The sequence below is a fragment of the Balaenoptera physalus genome (assembly GCF_965194825.1).
Source record: "Balaenoptera physalus genome assembly, chromosome: Y".
Taxonomy (NCBI): Eukaryota; Metazoa; Chordata; class Mammalia; order Artiodactyla; family Balaenopteridae; genus Balaenoptera; species Balaenoptera physalus.
The window spans coordinates 5,388,337-5,401,667 of NC_138904.1; the positions used below are offsets into that span (position 1 = coordinate 5,388,337).

At 39.1% G+C, this 13,331-nt stretch overlaps 2 protein-coding genes across 5 annotated transcripts in view; one reads left to right on the top strand and one right to left on the bottom strand.

Moving 5' to 3' along the window:
* Window positions 1-13,331, top strand: part of LOC309653433 (steryl-sulfatase-like) — a gene marked incomplete at its 3' end in the record, with an annotated part of 633,880 nt that overhangs the window by 618,222 nt on the left and 2,327 nt on the right. The window lies entirely within an intron of this gene.
* The window catches only part of PNPLA4 (patatin like domain 4, phospholipase and triacylglycerol lipase), a 110,305-nt gene that overhangs the window by 26,487 nt on the left and 70,487 nt on the right, over window positions 1-13,331 (bottom strand). The window contains exon 7 of one of the 4 annotated variants that reach the window (XM_082448153.1): window positions 3,663-4,078. The exons of 1 other annotated variant lie outside the window; for it this stretch is intronic. In XM_082448153.1, coding sequence (XP_082304279.1) covers window positions 4,028-4,078 — 51 coding nt within the window. In that variant the 3' untranslated portion in view covers window positions 3,663-4,027. Of the gene's footprint in view, window positions 1-3,662; window positions 4,082-9,757; window positions 12,474-13,331 lie in introns of those variants that run through there. 2 more of the 4 variants (XM_082448152.1, XM_082448151.1) reach the window with 2 other exon arrangements.

Sequence of the window (13,331 nt, forward strand, 5' to 3'; positions counted from 1 at the left end):
GCTTTTCTACCACAAGCGCCCAAACCATCCTCAATTTATGAAATGACTCACAGGAGGGTATAATCACGTTGGGGCATCATGTAATGGTGTTTTTATCTTACTAACTCTTTCTGTGAAGTACGAACCAATCTCAGCTTTTTTTTCCATACTGCCAAAGGAGTACATGCATTGTCCTATGTAAATGAAACAGTTTAATTTGCATAACCTTTTAAAATTTCGTCCCTTCTAAATTTTGGTGCCATTCAGCAAAGCTGTGTCCCCTTGTTCTAAAGTTCTCTACTGGGGGACAAAGTCTGTCAAAATCTGGCCTCACTTTTTTTTTTTTTAATTGAAGTCTAGTTGATTTACAATGCTGTGCCAGTCTCTGCTGTACAGCAAAGTGACTCAGTTATACACATAGAGACATTCTTTTTTTAAAAATTCTTTCCCATTATGGTTTATCCCAGGAGATTGGATACAGTTCCCTTTGCTCTACAGTAGGACCTTGTTGTTTATCCATTCTAACTGTAATAGTCTGCATCTACCAACCCCAAACTCCCACTCCATCCCTCCCCTCCCCACCCTCCCCCTTGGCAACCAACAATCTGTTCTCTATGTCTGTGTGTCTGTTTCTGTTTTGTAGATAAGGTCATTTGTGTCATATTTTAGATTCCATATATAAGTGATATGATATTTGTCTTTCTCTTTCTGACTTACTTCACTTAGTATGATCATCTCTAGGTCCATGTTGCTGCAGATGGCATTATTTCATTCTTTTTTATGGTTGAGTAATGTTCCATCGTATATATGTACCATAGTGGCTGCACCAATTTACATTCCCACCAACAGTGTAGGAGGGTTCCCTTTTCTCCACACCCTCTCCAGCATTGGTTATTTGTAGGGCTTTTTGATGATGGCCATTGTGACTGGTGTGAGGTGATACCTCATTGTAGTTTTGATTTGCATTTCTCTAATAATTAGCAACATGGAGCATCTTTTCATGTGCCTGTTGACCATCTATATGTCTTCTTTGGAGAAATGTCTATTAAGGTCTTCTGCACGTTTTTTGATTGGGTTGTTTGGGGGTTTTTTTGTTGAGTTGCATGTGCTGTTTGTATATTTTGGAGATTAAGCTCTTATTGGTCGCATCATTTGCAAATATTTTCTCCCATTCCGTAGGTTGTCTTTTTGGGTTTTTTGTTTGTTTGTTTGTTTTATGGTTTTCTTTGCTGTGCAAAACCTTGTAAGTTTGATTAGGTCCCATTTGTTTATTTTTGTTTTTATTTCTATTGGCCTCACTGTTTTTCAGATTACCTTTGTTCATCCTCTCCCTTGTCTCCACCTTGGCCGTGTTGAAACTGTCCCCAGGCTTTGTCACACCGTGCACCTTCATTAAGTTCCTTGACTCACCCCAAGAGAATGAAAAATTTACAATGCATTTGGTAAGTTTTTAACCCTTCAAGACCAGTCAATCCCTTCCTGCCTTCTCTGCCCACAATACTATGTAGTTCCATTCTCTCTCCCTTCCCCTGAGGAATTAATACTTAACCATTTACATGTTTTCCTCTCTGAACTGAGAACCTCAAAGGTAGAGAAGGAGCCTACATCATCTTTCTGTTCCCAAGGTCAGCGCAGCACAGTACCAGACTCTTAGCAGAAGTGCAGTCAATGAATAAAGAGTGAGTGAATATATGGCAAGGAGGTTAGTGGACAAACGCCCAGCCTCCATATAGTGTAAGGAGAGAGGGGTCGTGATTCTTCTTGTACGTGTAATATCTGCCCGGGCACTACTGTCTGCAGTGTCCGGAAACAAAACATTAAAAAAAAAAACTCCACAGTGACACAAACCATTGTTCAGAGACTGTTTTTACAAAGACAGAAATGAATTAGCTCCTTTATCAATTCTCAAAACATGCCATTTTATGCTAAAATATGATGCCATTTTAATGAGGTAGTCGTCATACTTGAGGTGAGTGTGTCTATCCACAGAATAAAATTGTTTCTATAATGGAAATCAAACAAAATACCACAAGATGTACATGTTCACTCAGCCTGAACTTCCTGAAATACTTTTCTTGAGATATCATTGGTGTTTTACACTTTCTCTGTCCTCGCCGTATAATTATGCATTATACAGATGGAATATCAGTTACAGAAATCGTTTCTGAATGTTACAGGGAAATTATGTGCAAAGTTCTTTGAGTTGATTGTGAGCTGCTGTTAAACTTGTCTGGTTTTTTAATGTGTGGAAGGGCATGTTGAGTGGTGATAAAACTGTGCTTGTTTACGTGGAGTTCTGCGCTTGTCCCGTCTTAGCAATGGAAACTGAATTGTTCTCCCCCTGCCCATCCTGTCTTTCACGCACATCATTGCAAATGCACTGCCCAGGGGGGCTGAGTCTCCAGTTATTTTTACGTACTCAGCACCCAATACACTGATTGTGTGTTGCAAAGTATGTGCTCATTAATTTTTTAAAATGAATTAATGTAGTGAAGAGAAATGCAGGCTCTATAGATGAAGAAAACTCAAATATACCAACAGGTTGATCGTGATAAATTAAAAACAAAATAATTTCTTTTTTTTTCTTTTCACATTTCAGTATGTCTTCACATTTCTAAAGGTTAAAAAAAAAACCCTCTCAGGACCCTCGGCTCAAATCGTAGCCCAGTTGTGTTCTGGATATCCCCTGGGAGCCTGTTAGAAAGGCAGATCCTCGGTCCTCTCTCCAGAGCTGCTGAATCTGAATTTCCAGTTTAACAAGATCCCCATGTGTTTCATATGCACATTTAAGTTTGAGAAGCACTACTCCAACACATTTTGTCTAAATATCTAACAAAATGTGTCTCCTTTAAGAAAAGATGTACTTGATACTGCTAACACCACTTTCAGTTTTCTTACTGTAAATTCAAAATACTGAGAAATACTTGGTGGAAAGTGTCACTGCCTATGGTACTGGACCATGGAGAAGGTCACATTTCAGACAGCCTAGAAGGTGGTGAAGAAGCAGCCGTGTGGCTTTCTGGGGAAGAGCATTCTGAGAAGCAGGCATCGTCCATGCCTTGGAAGGGTGACTGGAGTGTCCAAGGGTCAGCTCAGGGCTTATGTGGCCCCTTGCCATGGGTGGAATGAGCAAGAGGAGAAGAGTGGCGAGAAGTCACGGAAGGGGGTCACGTAGGGCCTGGCAGCACTTTGTAAGGACGCTGATGTTTACTGGCAGGAACATGGTGAACCACGGGAAGTTTGGGCCAGAGGCTGGCATCATCTGTTCTGAGGGTCTCTGCCTGCTGTGTTAGTGGTCATCTGTAGGAGGGAAAGATTGGAAGGAGGAATCCAATTAGCCTGTGACTGCTGTCCCCCAGGAGGGCAATGGTGATGCTCTAGAGAGGGTGGGGAAGGAAGCAGATGCTTTGTGTCCTTGGAAGATGGATGCTATAGGGCTTCAGAAAGCAATGCATGGGTGGCTATGAAGAAAAGAAAGACCTCACAGATAGTTCCTGAGTCTTGGTCTGAGTAGAGTTGACACAAACAAAGGTGGAGAAGAGTGCAAGGGAAGCAAAGACCTTTTCTTTTTCCTTTTTCCATGTATGTGTGTGTTGGTGGTGGGGGGGCGGTATTATGGCGTGGGTGAAGTGATGAGGACATTAGCTTTTTTTTTTAAAATTAATTATTTATTTTTGGCTGCGTTGGGTCTTCACTGCTGCGTACGGGCTTTTCTCTAGTTGCGGCGAGTAGGGCTACTCTTCGTTGAGGTGCGTGGGCTTCTCATCGCGATGGCTTCTCTTGTTGCGGAGCACAGGCTCTAGGTGCGTGGGCTTCAGTAGTTGTGGCACGTGGGCTTCAGCAGCCGTGGCTTGCAGGCTCTAGAGCGCAGGCTCAGTAGTTGTGGCGCACGGGCTTAGTTGCTCCGCGGCATGTGGGATCTTCCCGAACCAGGGCTAGAACCCGTGTCCCCTGCATTGGCAGGCTGATTCTTAACCACTGTGCCACCAGGGAAGTCCCGACATTAGCTTTTGACATGTTGAGATTAGGATGAGTAGTTTCTTCTTCCTCATGGCTGAATAAGCCATTTGTGACAGCATGGATGAAACTTGAGGGCATTCTGCTAAGTGAAAGAAGTCAGGCAGAGAAAGAAATGCTGTTATGTGGAATCTTAAAAGGCAGAACTCACAGAAACAGAGAATAGAATGGTGGTTGCTAGGGCTTTGGGGCATTGGGGAAATGGAGACATGATGGTCAAAGGGTACAAACTTCCTAGTTACGAAGATGAGTAGAAGTTCTGAGGTCTAACGTACAGTATGGTGACTGTTATTACCAATTCTGTATTATGTACTTGGAAGCTGTTAAGAGGGCACATCTTAAATGTTCTCACCATAAAAAGGGAATGGTAATTATGTGAGGTGATGGAGGTATTAACTAACCCTACTGTGGTCATCATTTCACTATATGTATGTGTATCAAATCATCACCCTGTACAACTTAAACTTACAGTATGTTATATGGCAATTATGTCTCGATAAAGCTGGAAAAAAAGATGGAGATGAGTGTTAGGCATCCATGTAAAACTATTAATAGAGAGATGAATGCATGAATCTAGCATTCAGGGGAGAGATACAACCTGAAGATAGAAGTATTATCGGCAGACAGGTAAGGTTCCAAGCCATCAGGCTAGCTGAGATCCTGGAGGGAGTACATGTAGATAGGAAATAATAAATATTCATAGACTAAGACTGGACCACCGCAACGTTTCAAGGTTGTGAAGGTAAGGAAAAGAGACGAAGGAGCCTGGGGAGAAACACCCAGTGAGGGAGGGAGGAAAGGAGCAGAGAGCAAGTGGCCAAGGTAGGCACTTGAGGAAAGCTTTCCAAGGTGGGGAAAGTGATGCTTGTATCAAATGATGCTGGTGGGTCCAGTCCACGGAGGACTGAGTTTGGCATTGCCTACAGCAGCACGGAGGTCACTGGTGACCTCAGAAACTCCAGTGTCGCTGGAGAGGTGTGAAGCAATCCTGGTTTAAGAGAAACATGGAAAAGAGAATTAATCGGAAGGTGACAAAATAAATCATTTTTCCCCGAGATGCCTTAATGTCAAGGAGAGAGCTTTGGGGCAGTTCCTGAAAGAGAAGGTGGGCATAGAAAGAGATTTGTGTTTTCCCTTTTAGCGGGGTGCAGGGTTATGCTAGGAGAGTCATAGCCCACTTCTGAATTGGAGGGCTCTAGTTCAGCATGCATATGGATAACCATAGAAAGAGAGGGAGAATCGTGGGGGTGATACAGAAGTCCATTCTGGTGTGTTTTCAGTCATGGGAGCATGGGTGGTCTGAGGTCATGAGAGGGGACGGTGGGTGCTGTGGGCTTGAAGGCTGGTAAGTGGGTAGCCTGGAAGGCATAGCTTGAGGAGTCTCTCTACTGATGGCGCAGATTTTCCCCCTGACGTAGGAAGGTCATGAACTGAGACCAAGGATGGGGAGAAGGGATTGGACTACTGGAGCCTGGAGGAGAGAGGAGAAGGTGGGATCCTGTAGATCCCTGGAGGAGAGAGGAGAAGGTGGGATCCTCTAGATCCCTGCCAGTCAGAGTGTGGTCTGCACGCCAGCAGCATCAGTGTGACCCGGGGGTTATGTGTGTATCACCAGCCTCTCCTGCACTGAACAAACCAGAATCTGCACTTTATCAAGATGTCTAGGTGATTTCTAAGTTCTCAGATTTGCACTCCATTTGTAGCTGTTCTACATTTTAGTTTTCTGAAAAAGATGTAAAAGGAAGTTTTTAAGAGTTGAATGTACTGCTTTGAACTATGCTTCTTTTTACTGTAGTCATCAGATTTTCCCATCAGAGTTAAGCAAACATCTGATAATATAATGGATTCCCCATCCTGTGTGTGTGTGTGTGTGTGTGTGTGTGTGTGTGTGTGTGTGTGAACATGTATGCATGGGATTGATGTTATTGTTTGAGCTGAATAAACTCAAAAACTCATCAGTAAATCTATGTGACCCCAGAGCCTTGACTATCATTTCTTTTCTTTTTTTGTGGCTTTATTTCCTTTTTTTTTTTTTTTTTTTTTTTTTTACTGTTATTGCTTTATACAGATTTCCAGCTTCTTCTAAAATTCTTGATTTAATTTTGGCCATTTATATTTTTCAAAGATATTGTCCCTTCTCTAAAATTTTCCAATTTATCTGTAGGGATTTGTACATAGTAGTGCCTTATAAATCTTTCATCTCTTCTCCGTGTCTGCCATATTCAGTTCCTCATGCCTAATTGTATTGATTTCTTTTTCTGCTTTTTTTCATGCCTTTTCATTAAATTTTACAAAGTTGTCTATTTTTTTAAAAGTATTTTTTTTAACATTATTTATTTATTTATTTATTTATTTATTTATTTATTTATTTAATTTTATTTTTGGCTGCGCCATGTGTTAGTTGTGGCACGTGGGGATTTTCATTGAAGCACACGGGATCTTTCATTGCGGAGCGTGGGCTGTTCCCTGCAGCACGCAGGCATCTCTTTAGTTGTGGCATGTGGGTTTTCTCTCTCTAGTTGTGGCACGTGGGTTTAGGGCGCATGGGCTCTCTAGTTGTGGTGCATGGGCACCAGGGCATGTGAGTTCTGTAGTTTGCAGCATGCAGGCTCTCTCATTGAGGCGCGTGAGCTCAGTAGTTGTGGTGCATGGGCTTAGTTGCCCCCCGCGGTATGTGGGATCTTAGTTCCCCGAACAGGGATCAAACCCACATTCCCTGCATTGGAAGGTGGATTCTTTACCACTGGACCACCAGGGAAGTCCTGAGTTTTGTCTATTTTACTGATTGATTCAAAGAATAATTTCCTGGGCTTATTTATAATCATTCAGTTTTCTTCTTCTATTTTATGAAATTTAAAAACATATATAACATCTGTCCAGTAGACAAATTAGACAAATTTTTTTTTCAGTTCAAATCATTTATTTATAGATATATTTTTTTCCTAACACAAAACTGACCACTTACTTAAGTCTTAAGTATTCATTTCTGTGTTTTAAACTTTTAGACACATTCATTTGTGATTTAGATTTGGAGCAAATTTAACTATGTTGTTATCTACTTAGTCAACAGTGTGGTCTGGTTAATATACCAGAGCCATTCTCTGTGAAATGTCAAAGCAGGGCTGTGGTTTCAAGAAGCTTACAGTTTTATTTTACTTAAATAGAGGTGTAGCATACTTGCTAATATTATTTGTATGGATACCTTATTCCTTTTTTATTTAGTAAAATTAGACTGTACATGTAGGAACAAGGAGGGACAAGCAGTTATTAGAGAGTACCTGTGTGACATTTGATAGCTCTCTGCAAAGATGTTTTCCTGTGCGTTTATGTGCAGACGCCATCCACCTACATGTATTTAAATTAACCTCAGAGTATATATGTACTGTCTTAATCACCTGCTCTGTTTGCTTCTTCTCAGTTCAATAGTGGAGAAAGTGATGGGGTTAGGGAGCCTGGAATTCAAATTCTCAGCCTGTCCCTGTGCTTTGTAACAAGAAGCACATTTCTTATCCACTCTGAAAGACTCCCCCCTCCCCAAGTATTTTCTGTGGAAGACAGAGATAGTCACACCTACCCCCCAGGGATGATGTGGAGATCATGCTGTTGAGCAGTTTCTACCTTAGGAAATCGGCATCGGTGTCAATGGTTGTTTTACAAGCATCGCCTGTTATACCTTAGCTTGCTTCGATCCTTATTATTATAAACAAATTATTTCTAAATCCCTCAATAGGCACTTTGAGTATTTATCTGACAATCTTTGCATTTTCTAGAAGTCCAACTGGTCAATAAAAGGCCTGAAAGGGTTTTAAATTGATAACCCTTCTGAAAATTCAATAGTTGATATGATAAACAATACTTGACATTATAATACCACATTTTCATAGGTGAAACAAATCCTGTCGTTTCAATATGAGCTCATTTGAATGCCGGGAGTTTAAACATCTATTCTTCAGGAATATTGAGTAAGAATATACCCATGAAAAGTGAGTCCATGTAGCTCTCTCCAACCCAGATTCTTTGAAAGAATTAGGCCCTAAAATAATGATTTTTCTTCTGTGCATCTACATTACTACGAGTTTTAAGAAAATAGTCACTAAAATCATGTTTTTACTATTTTCTGGTGCACATAAACTACCTGGTTGAGAAGAAATAGGAAAATTTGATTCAAATTCATTTAATATATTTAAGATGAATTTTCTTTAAAAATGATTTTGGAAAATTTGGTGAATTGAATATATTCAAAGGCGGTAAATTGCCTTAGAAGAACTAACTGGTTTTCAGTAATTTGGCATTAGATGAATTAAATTGTGAAAATTTGGTTATTTAATAAATAGATTTAGAGCCACACAGTTTCATATACAGTAATTAATTAAATTTTATTAATTATTCACATTTTCCTTGTTTATTTTTGCCTTTTAATCTGTCAGGAGCAGAAAATGTTACATCTTCCAATGTCATGTTTCTGTTAATTTGCAAATTATTTTTTCTTTTTTAGGTTTACATTTCCCGGAACTCATTAGTTCCCACGTTTATCTATATTTAGTTCACTGTGCATTTTCTGTTTTGTTCACTTTTCCTTTTTGTAACTAATTAAGCTGAAAGAATAGTGAATATATTTTTGATTTTCTATATGTTTGCTTATGAGTATGAACTTGCCCCTAACTACACCTTTGACAAAATCCCATGTGCATCAATATGTAGCCGTTTCTGATCAGACATCACCAATTCCCACTGTCCTGCTTGCCCATCGTGTTCCAGTCACATCATGCTTCTAAAGGAGATGAGTGAATGAATGCAATTGATATTTTGCTTTCCTCTTTAACCCAACCTCCAAATTATTCATTCAAAAATATTTATTTATTGATGCTTTCTTTTTTTTTTTAATATTTTTTATTTATGTATTTGGCTGTGCCAGGTCTTAGTTGCGGCATGCGGGATTTTTGTTGCCTTGTGCAGGATCTTTAGTTGCAGCACGTGGGATCTTTTAGTTGCATAATGTGGGATCTAGTTCTCTCACTAGGGATCGAACCCAGGCCCCCTGCATTGGGAGCGTGGAGTCTTAACCACTGGACCACCAGGGAAGTCCCTTGATGCAGTCTTTAAGAAAACAAAGACTGGGGAAATAGCCAATATATACGTAAGCAACTGAATTAAAAGATACGTCATGATCAAGACAGTGTGGTATTGGCAAAAGAACAGACAAATGTATGAAACAGAACAGAGAGCTGAGAAATAGACCTTCAGAAATATAGTCAACTGATCTTTGAAAAAGGAGTAAAGGAACCAACCACAATGGGGCAAAGATAGTCTCAGCAAAAAGATGGTGCTGGAACAACTAATTGGACATCCACATGTAAAAAAATGAATCTAGACACAGACCTTACACCCTTTAAAAAATCAGCTCAAATGTGTCATAAACCTAAATATAAATGCAAAACCAGGGGAAAATCTAAATGACTTGGAATTTGGTGATAGCATTTTAAAGACAACACCAGTCCATGAAAGAAATAATTGATAAGCTGGACTTCATTAAAATTAAAAACTTCTGTTCTTCAAAAGACTCTGTCAAGAGAATGAGAAGGTAAGCCACAAGCTGGAAGAAAATATTTGCAAAAGATATTTGGTAAAGGACAGTTGTCAAAAATATACAAAGAACTTTTAAAACTCAACAATAAGAAAACAAACAGCCTGATTGAAAAATGGGCAAAATATCTGAACAGACATCTCAGCAAAGAATATATGCACATGGCAGATCATCATATGTCATTAGGGAATTGCAAATTAAAACAATGAGACGCCACTGCACAACTCTTAGAATGGGGAAAATCCAAAACCACGATAACAGCAAATGCTGGTGAGGATATAGAGCAACAGGAACTGTCATTCATTGCTAGTGGGGATGAAAAGCAGTACAGACACTTTGGAAGACATCTGGATCGTTTCTTATAGAACTACTCTTACCATATGAACCAGCAACTGTGCTCCTCAGTATTTACCCAAAGGAGCTGAAAACTTACGTCCATACAAAAAAACTGCAAGTGGATGCTTGCAGCAGCTTTATTCACAATTGCCAAAACTTGGAAGCAACTAAGATGTCCTTCAGTAGTTGAACGGGGGAAATAAACTGTGGTCCATTCAGACAGTGGAATATTATTCAGCAATAAAAAGAAGGGAACTATCAAGCCAAGAAAAGACATGGAGGAACCTTAAATGCATATCACTAAGTGAAAGAAACCAATCTGAATAGGTTACATGCGGTGTGATTCCAACTCTGTGACATTCTGAAAAAGGCAAAACTATGGAGATATTTTTAAAAACTATGGAGTCTATTTTAAAAAGGTATTTCAGGTAAGTGTTTTGAAGAAAATGCCTGAAGCTAATATGATAGGATGTAGGTAGAGGGGACAAATTTTGATCGGTTATACCTCTAAGGGTATTTAAATTCCTCTGTTGTGGCTGAAAAGAGGCTGTCTAATATCCCAGGGTCTGCTGCTGCTGTTGTGGTGACGGTAGTATTGTTATTACCATATTGTTATCAAATTGTGTGTGAGTGTGTGTTCAGGTCAAAGAATATTTTCAGAATTATTCCTTTTTAAAAAAAATTAGTATAATGTTCCTTATCACCTAACATAAAGATCCTTTTGGTGACTCAATGTGCATACACTTGCAAAACCAGAAATAGCATTCTCTGCTTCTAGGACTCACAATTTAATTTGTACCTATTAACAGACATTATTGATCACAGTATACATATTCTCTACATTTTCATTTATTTCTGTTGACTTGTTCTGTCAAACACTGGGAAATGCAAACTGTATCTTTGCATTTCAAAATACATTTTGTTAAGTACATTTCAAATATATTTGGATGCTTTGTCATTCACCCCATAAATATTCATGACTATAATACCTCCATTGATATTTTGTCTTAATTGATGAGTGGTTTCGAATTTTGTCCTTGAGATATTTTAGTATCAAATGTTTGAGCAAATCACACTTTCATCCATCTAAGGGTCCTGGTTTTTTAAACCTTCTTTTTGTGCAGATGAATTGGGTAAAGACTTGGAACATTCATTTTTTATGAATTTCAAAAAAGATTTCAAAAATGATAAAACTAGATAGAATTACTTAAAATCAATCTCAGATTACTAAAAGAGAGAAAAATACTCATGAATAACCTGAGCTCACATTTTTTAAAAAAAAGAACGAATAAGTAAAAACACTGATGTACACATTTTTTGGTTAAGATATTGATACTTTTTATTCACACTGCTTTCAAGTGTCTGATGAGATCATAGTTTCCATTTTACTATCTGATATAATTCCACCTTAGAGATTGTTATAGCATGACACAATTCGTTTTATTGCATTTATGTATTATTTCACTTGGCAAATTGGTAAATGTTAGTGTTTGCACTCTTAGAGGTTTAAAAATAAATGCATGCAATGTTTTCAAGTGTACAATGTGCAAAAGGCACACAGAATTCATTTAACAACCATTATCATATTGGAAATATAGATCAAAATGATATATACATGTGCAGGTGACAAGAGCATAGTTTTAAAACCGTCAATATCATGTGGTTTTAGGAGTAAAATAAACATTTTATTCCTTAAACATCAACCACATAAACTCTATACATTTCAGTTTCAAATATGTGAAATCTAAGGAATTAGATGGTTGCTACTGTAGGCAAAAATAATGGCCTTTCCAACAAAGAAGTCCACGTCCCAATTCCCAGAACCTGTGAATATGTTCCCATGGACAGCAGAGGGGAATTAAAGTTGCAGATGGCAGGAAGGCTGTTAATGAGAAGACCTTAAATAGGGGGAAGAGTGGATTATGCAGGTGGGCCAACGGCATCGTAAAAGTCCCTCCATGTGGACGTGGGCGGCCGAGTCAGTGTTAGAGGTGACACCAGAGATTCATGGGGTTTTTGCTGGCATGCTGAAGACGGAAGAAGCCCCAAACCAAAACATGTGATCCACCTGTATAAGCTGGAAAAGGCAAGAAACGTGTCCTCGTATACGACCTCCAGAAAGGACCTCAGCTTTGCTGGCCTATGAATTGTCAGCCCTGAGAAGCCCAAGACAGACACTGAACTCCAGAACTGTGAGAGCCTCTGTAAGTGTCTATCGTTTCTCTTGTTTATCCATTTGCACTTAGTAGGTTCAGTTGCTTACAATTTAAATATCTGCCTAAAAGCCAGCAGACCTTCTGGATGTCAAGAGTTGATCAACTTCTGTCCTCACAGCCACAGAGTAATGGTTAAGTCAAGAAATGGCTCCTGGGGGGAGGGGTCACCACTTGTACAAAACAGCTCTATTGGAACTTCTTTTACACCCTCCATGCTGAGTTCAGACGGTCCATTTTTTAAAAGGTGACATGATTCCAGTTTTGCAAGCTCAAGGTTTGAGAGTTTCACTGGAAACGTTCTCTGTTCTGCTAATTGTTGTCACCGCTTGCTCACATCCGTGCTACGGTTAGATTGAAATACAAGGGTAAGAGCTTAATTATTTTGCTTTCTATTTATGATTTTCTTTTAGTTCGTAGTAGTAATGAAATGAAGCACACTTCTGGAGTTAGCAGAAAGTCTCCTAGATAATGACTTCCTTTAGGCATCATTGAATTTTCTCATTTATCAATGATTTTATGTGGGGTTTAGTAAAGCACCCCCTTCTCTGTGCGTTTGTCTGTGTATCTCCAGTCTTCTTGTTTTAAAATGTTAGTTCCTGTCAAAACTATTTATATAATTTTAAAATATTATAAAGCCCCACGTTTATTTCCTGTTAGCATGCTATCGTGGCTATATTATGAAATATCATTATTTAGATCTGAAATTTTGACAACTGACCACAACTCTATTGATTTGCTTCTTCACATTATAGGAAAAGATATTATTGGTTGCAATGATGCTGAGCTTTGAAACAGTGCTCTCTTGAGCAAATACGAGTCCTGGCTTTGCCTCTGTTTTAGCATCTGGTATTGGTTACAATGCAGTTTGGTACAACGACCCAGGGCTCCAGAAGGAAAGCAAACGTCAAGGAGGTTACACAGGGACATCTTCCTCAGTATGTATTGCTCATACCCACCTAGATGTCACGGAAGGAGAGTCACAGGTAACATGGAATCTCCTCTTGTGAAATTTAAGAATTTTTTTAGGGGGGGAATGTACTTTTAGTTTCTCTGACTTTGGTAAGAAACTTTGCATGTAAGAAAAAGAAGAAACTTACACCGAGTGAGTGGAACTATTTTACGGGCAGATCTATCTTCCTCCTGAAGTAAAGTTTGAACATGGCTCCTTCTTTTATATGTATGTAAGGATGCTTTCTCCC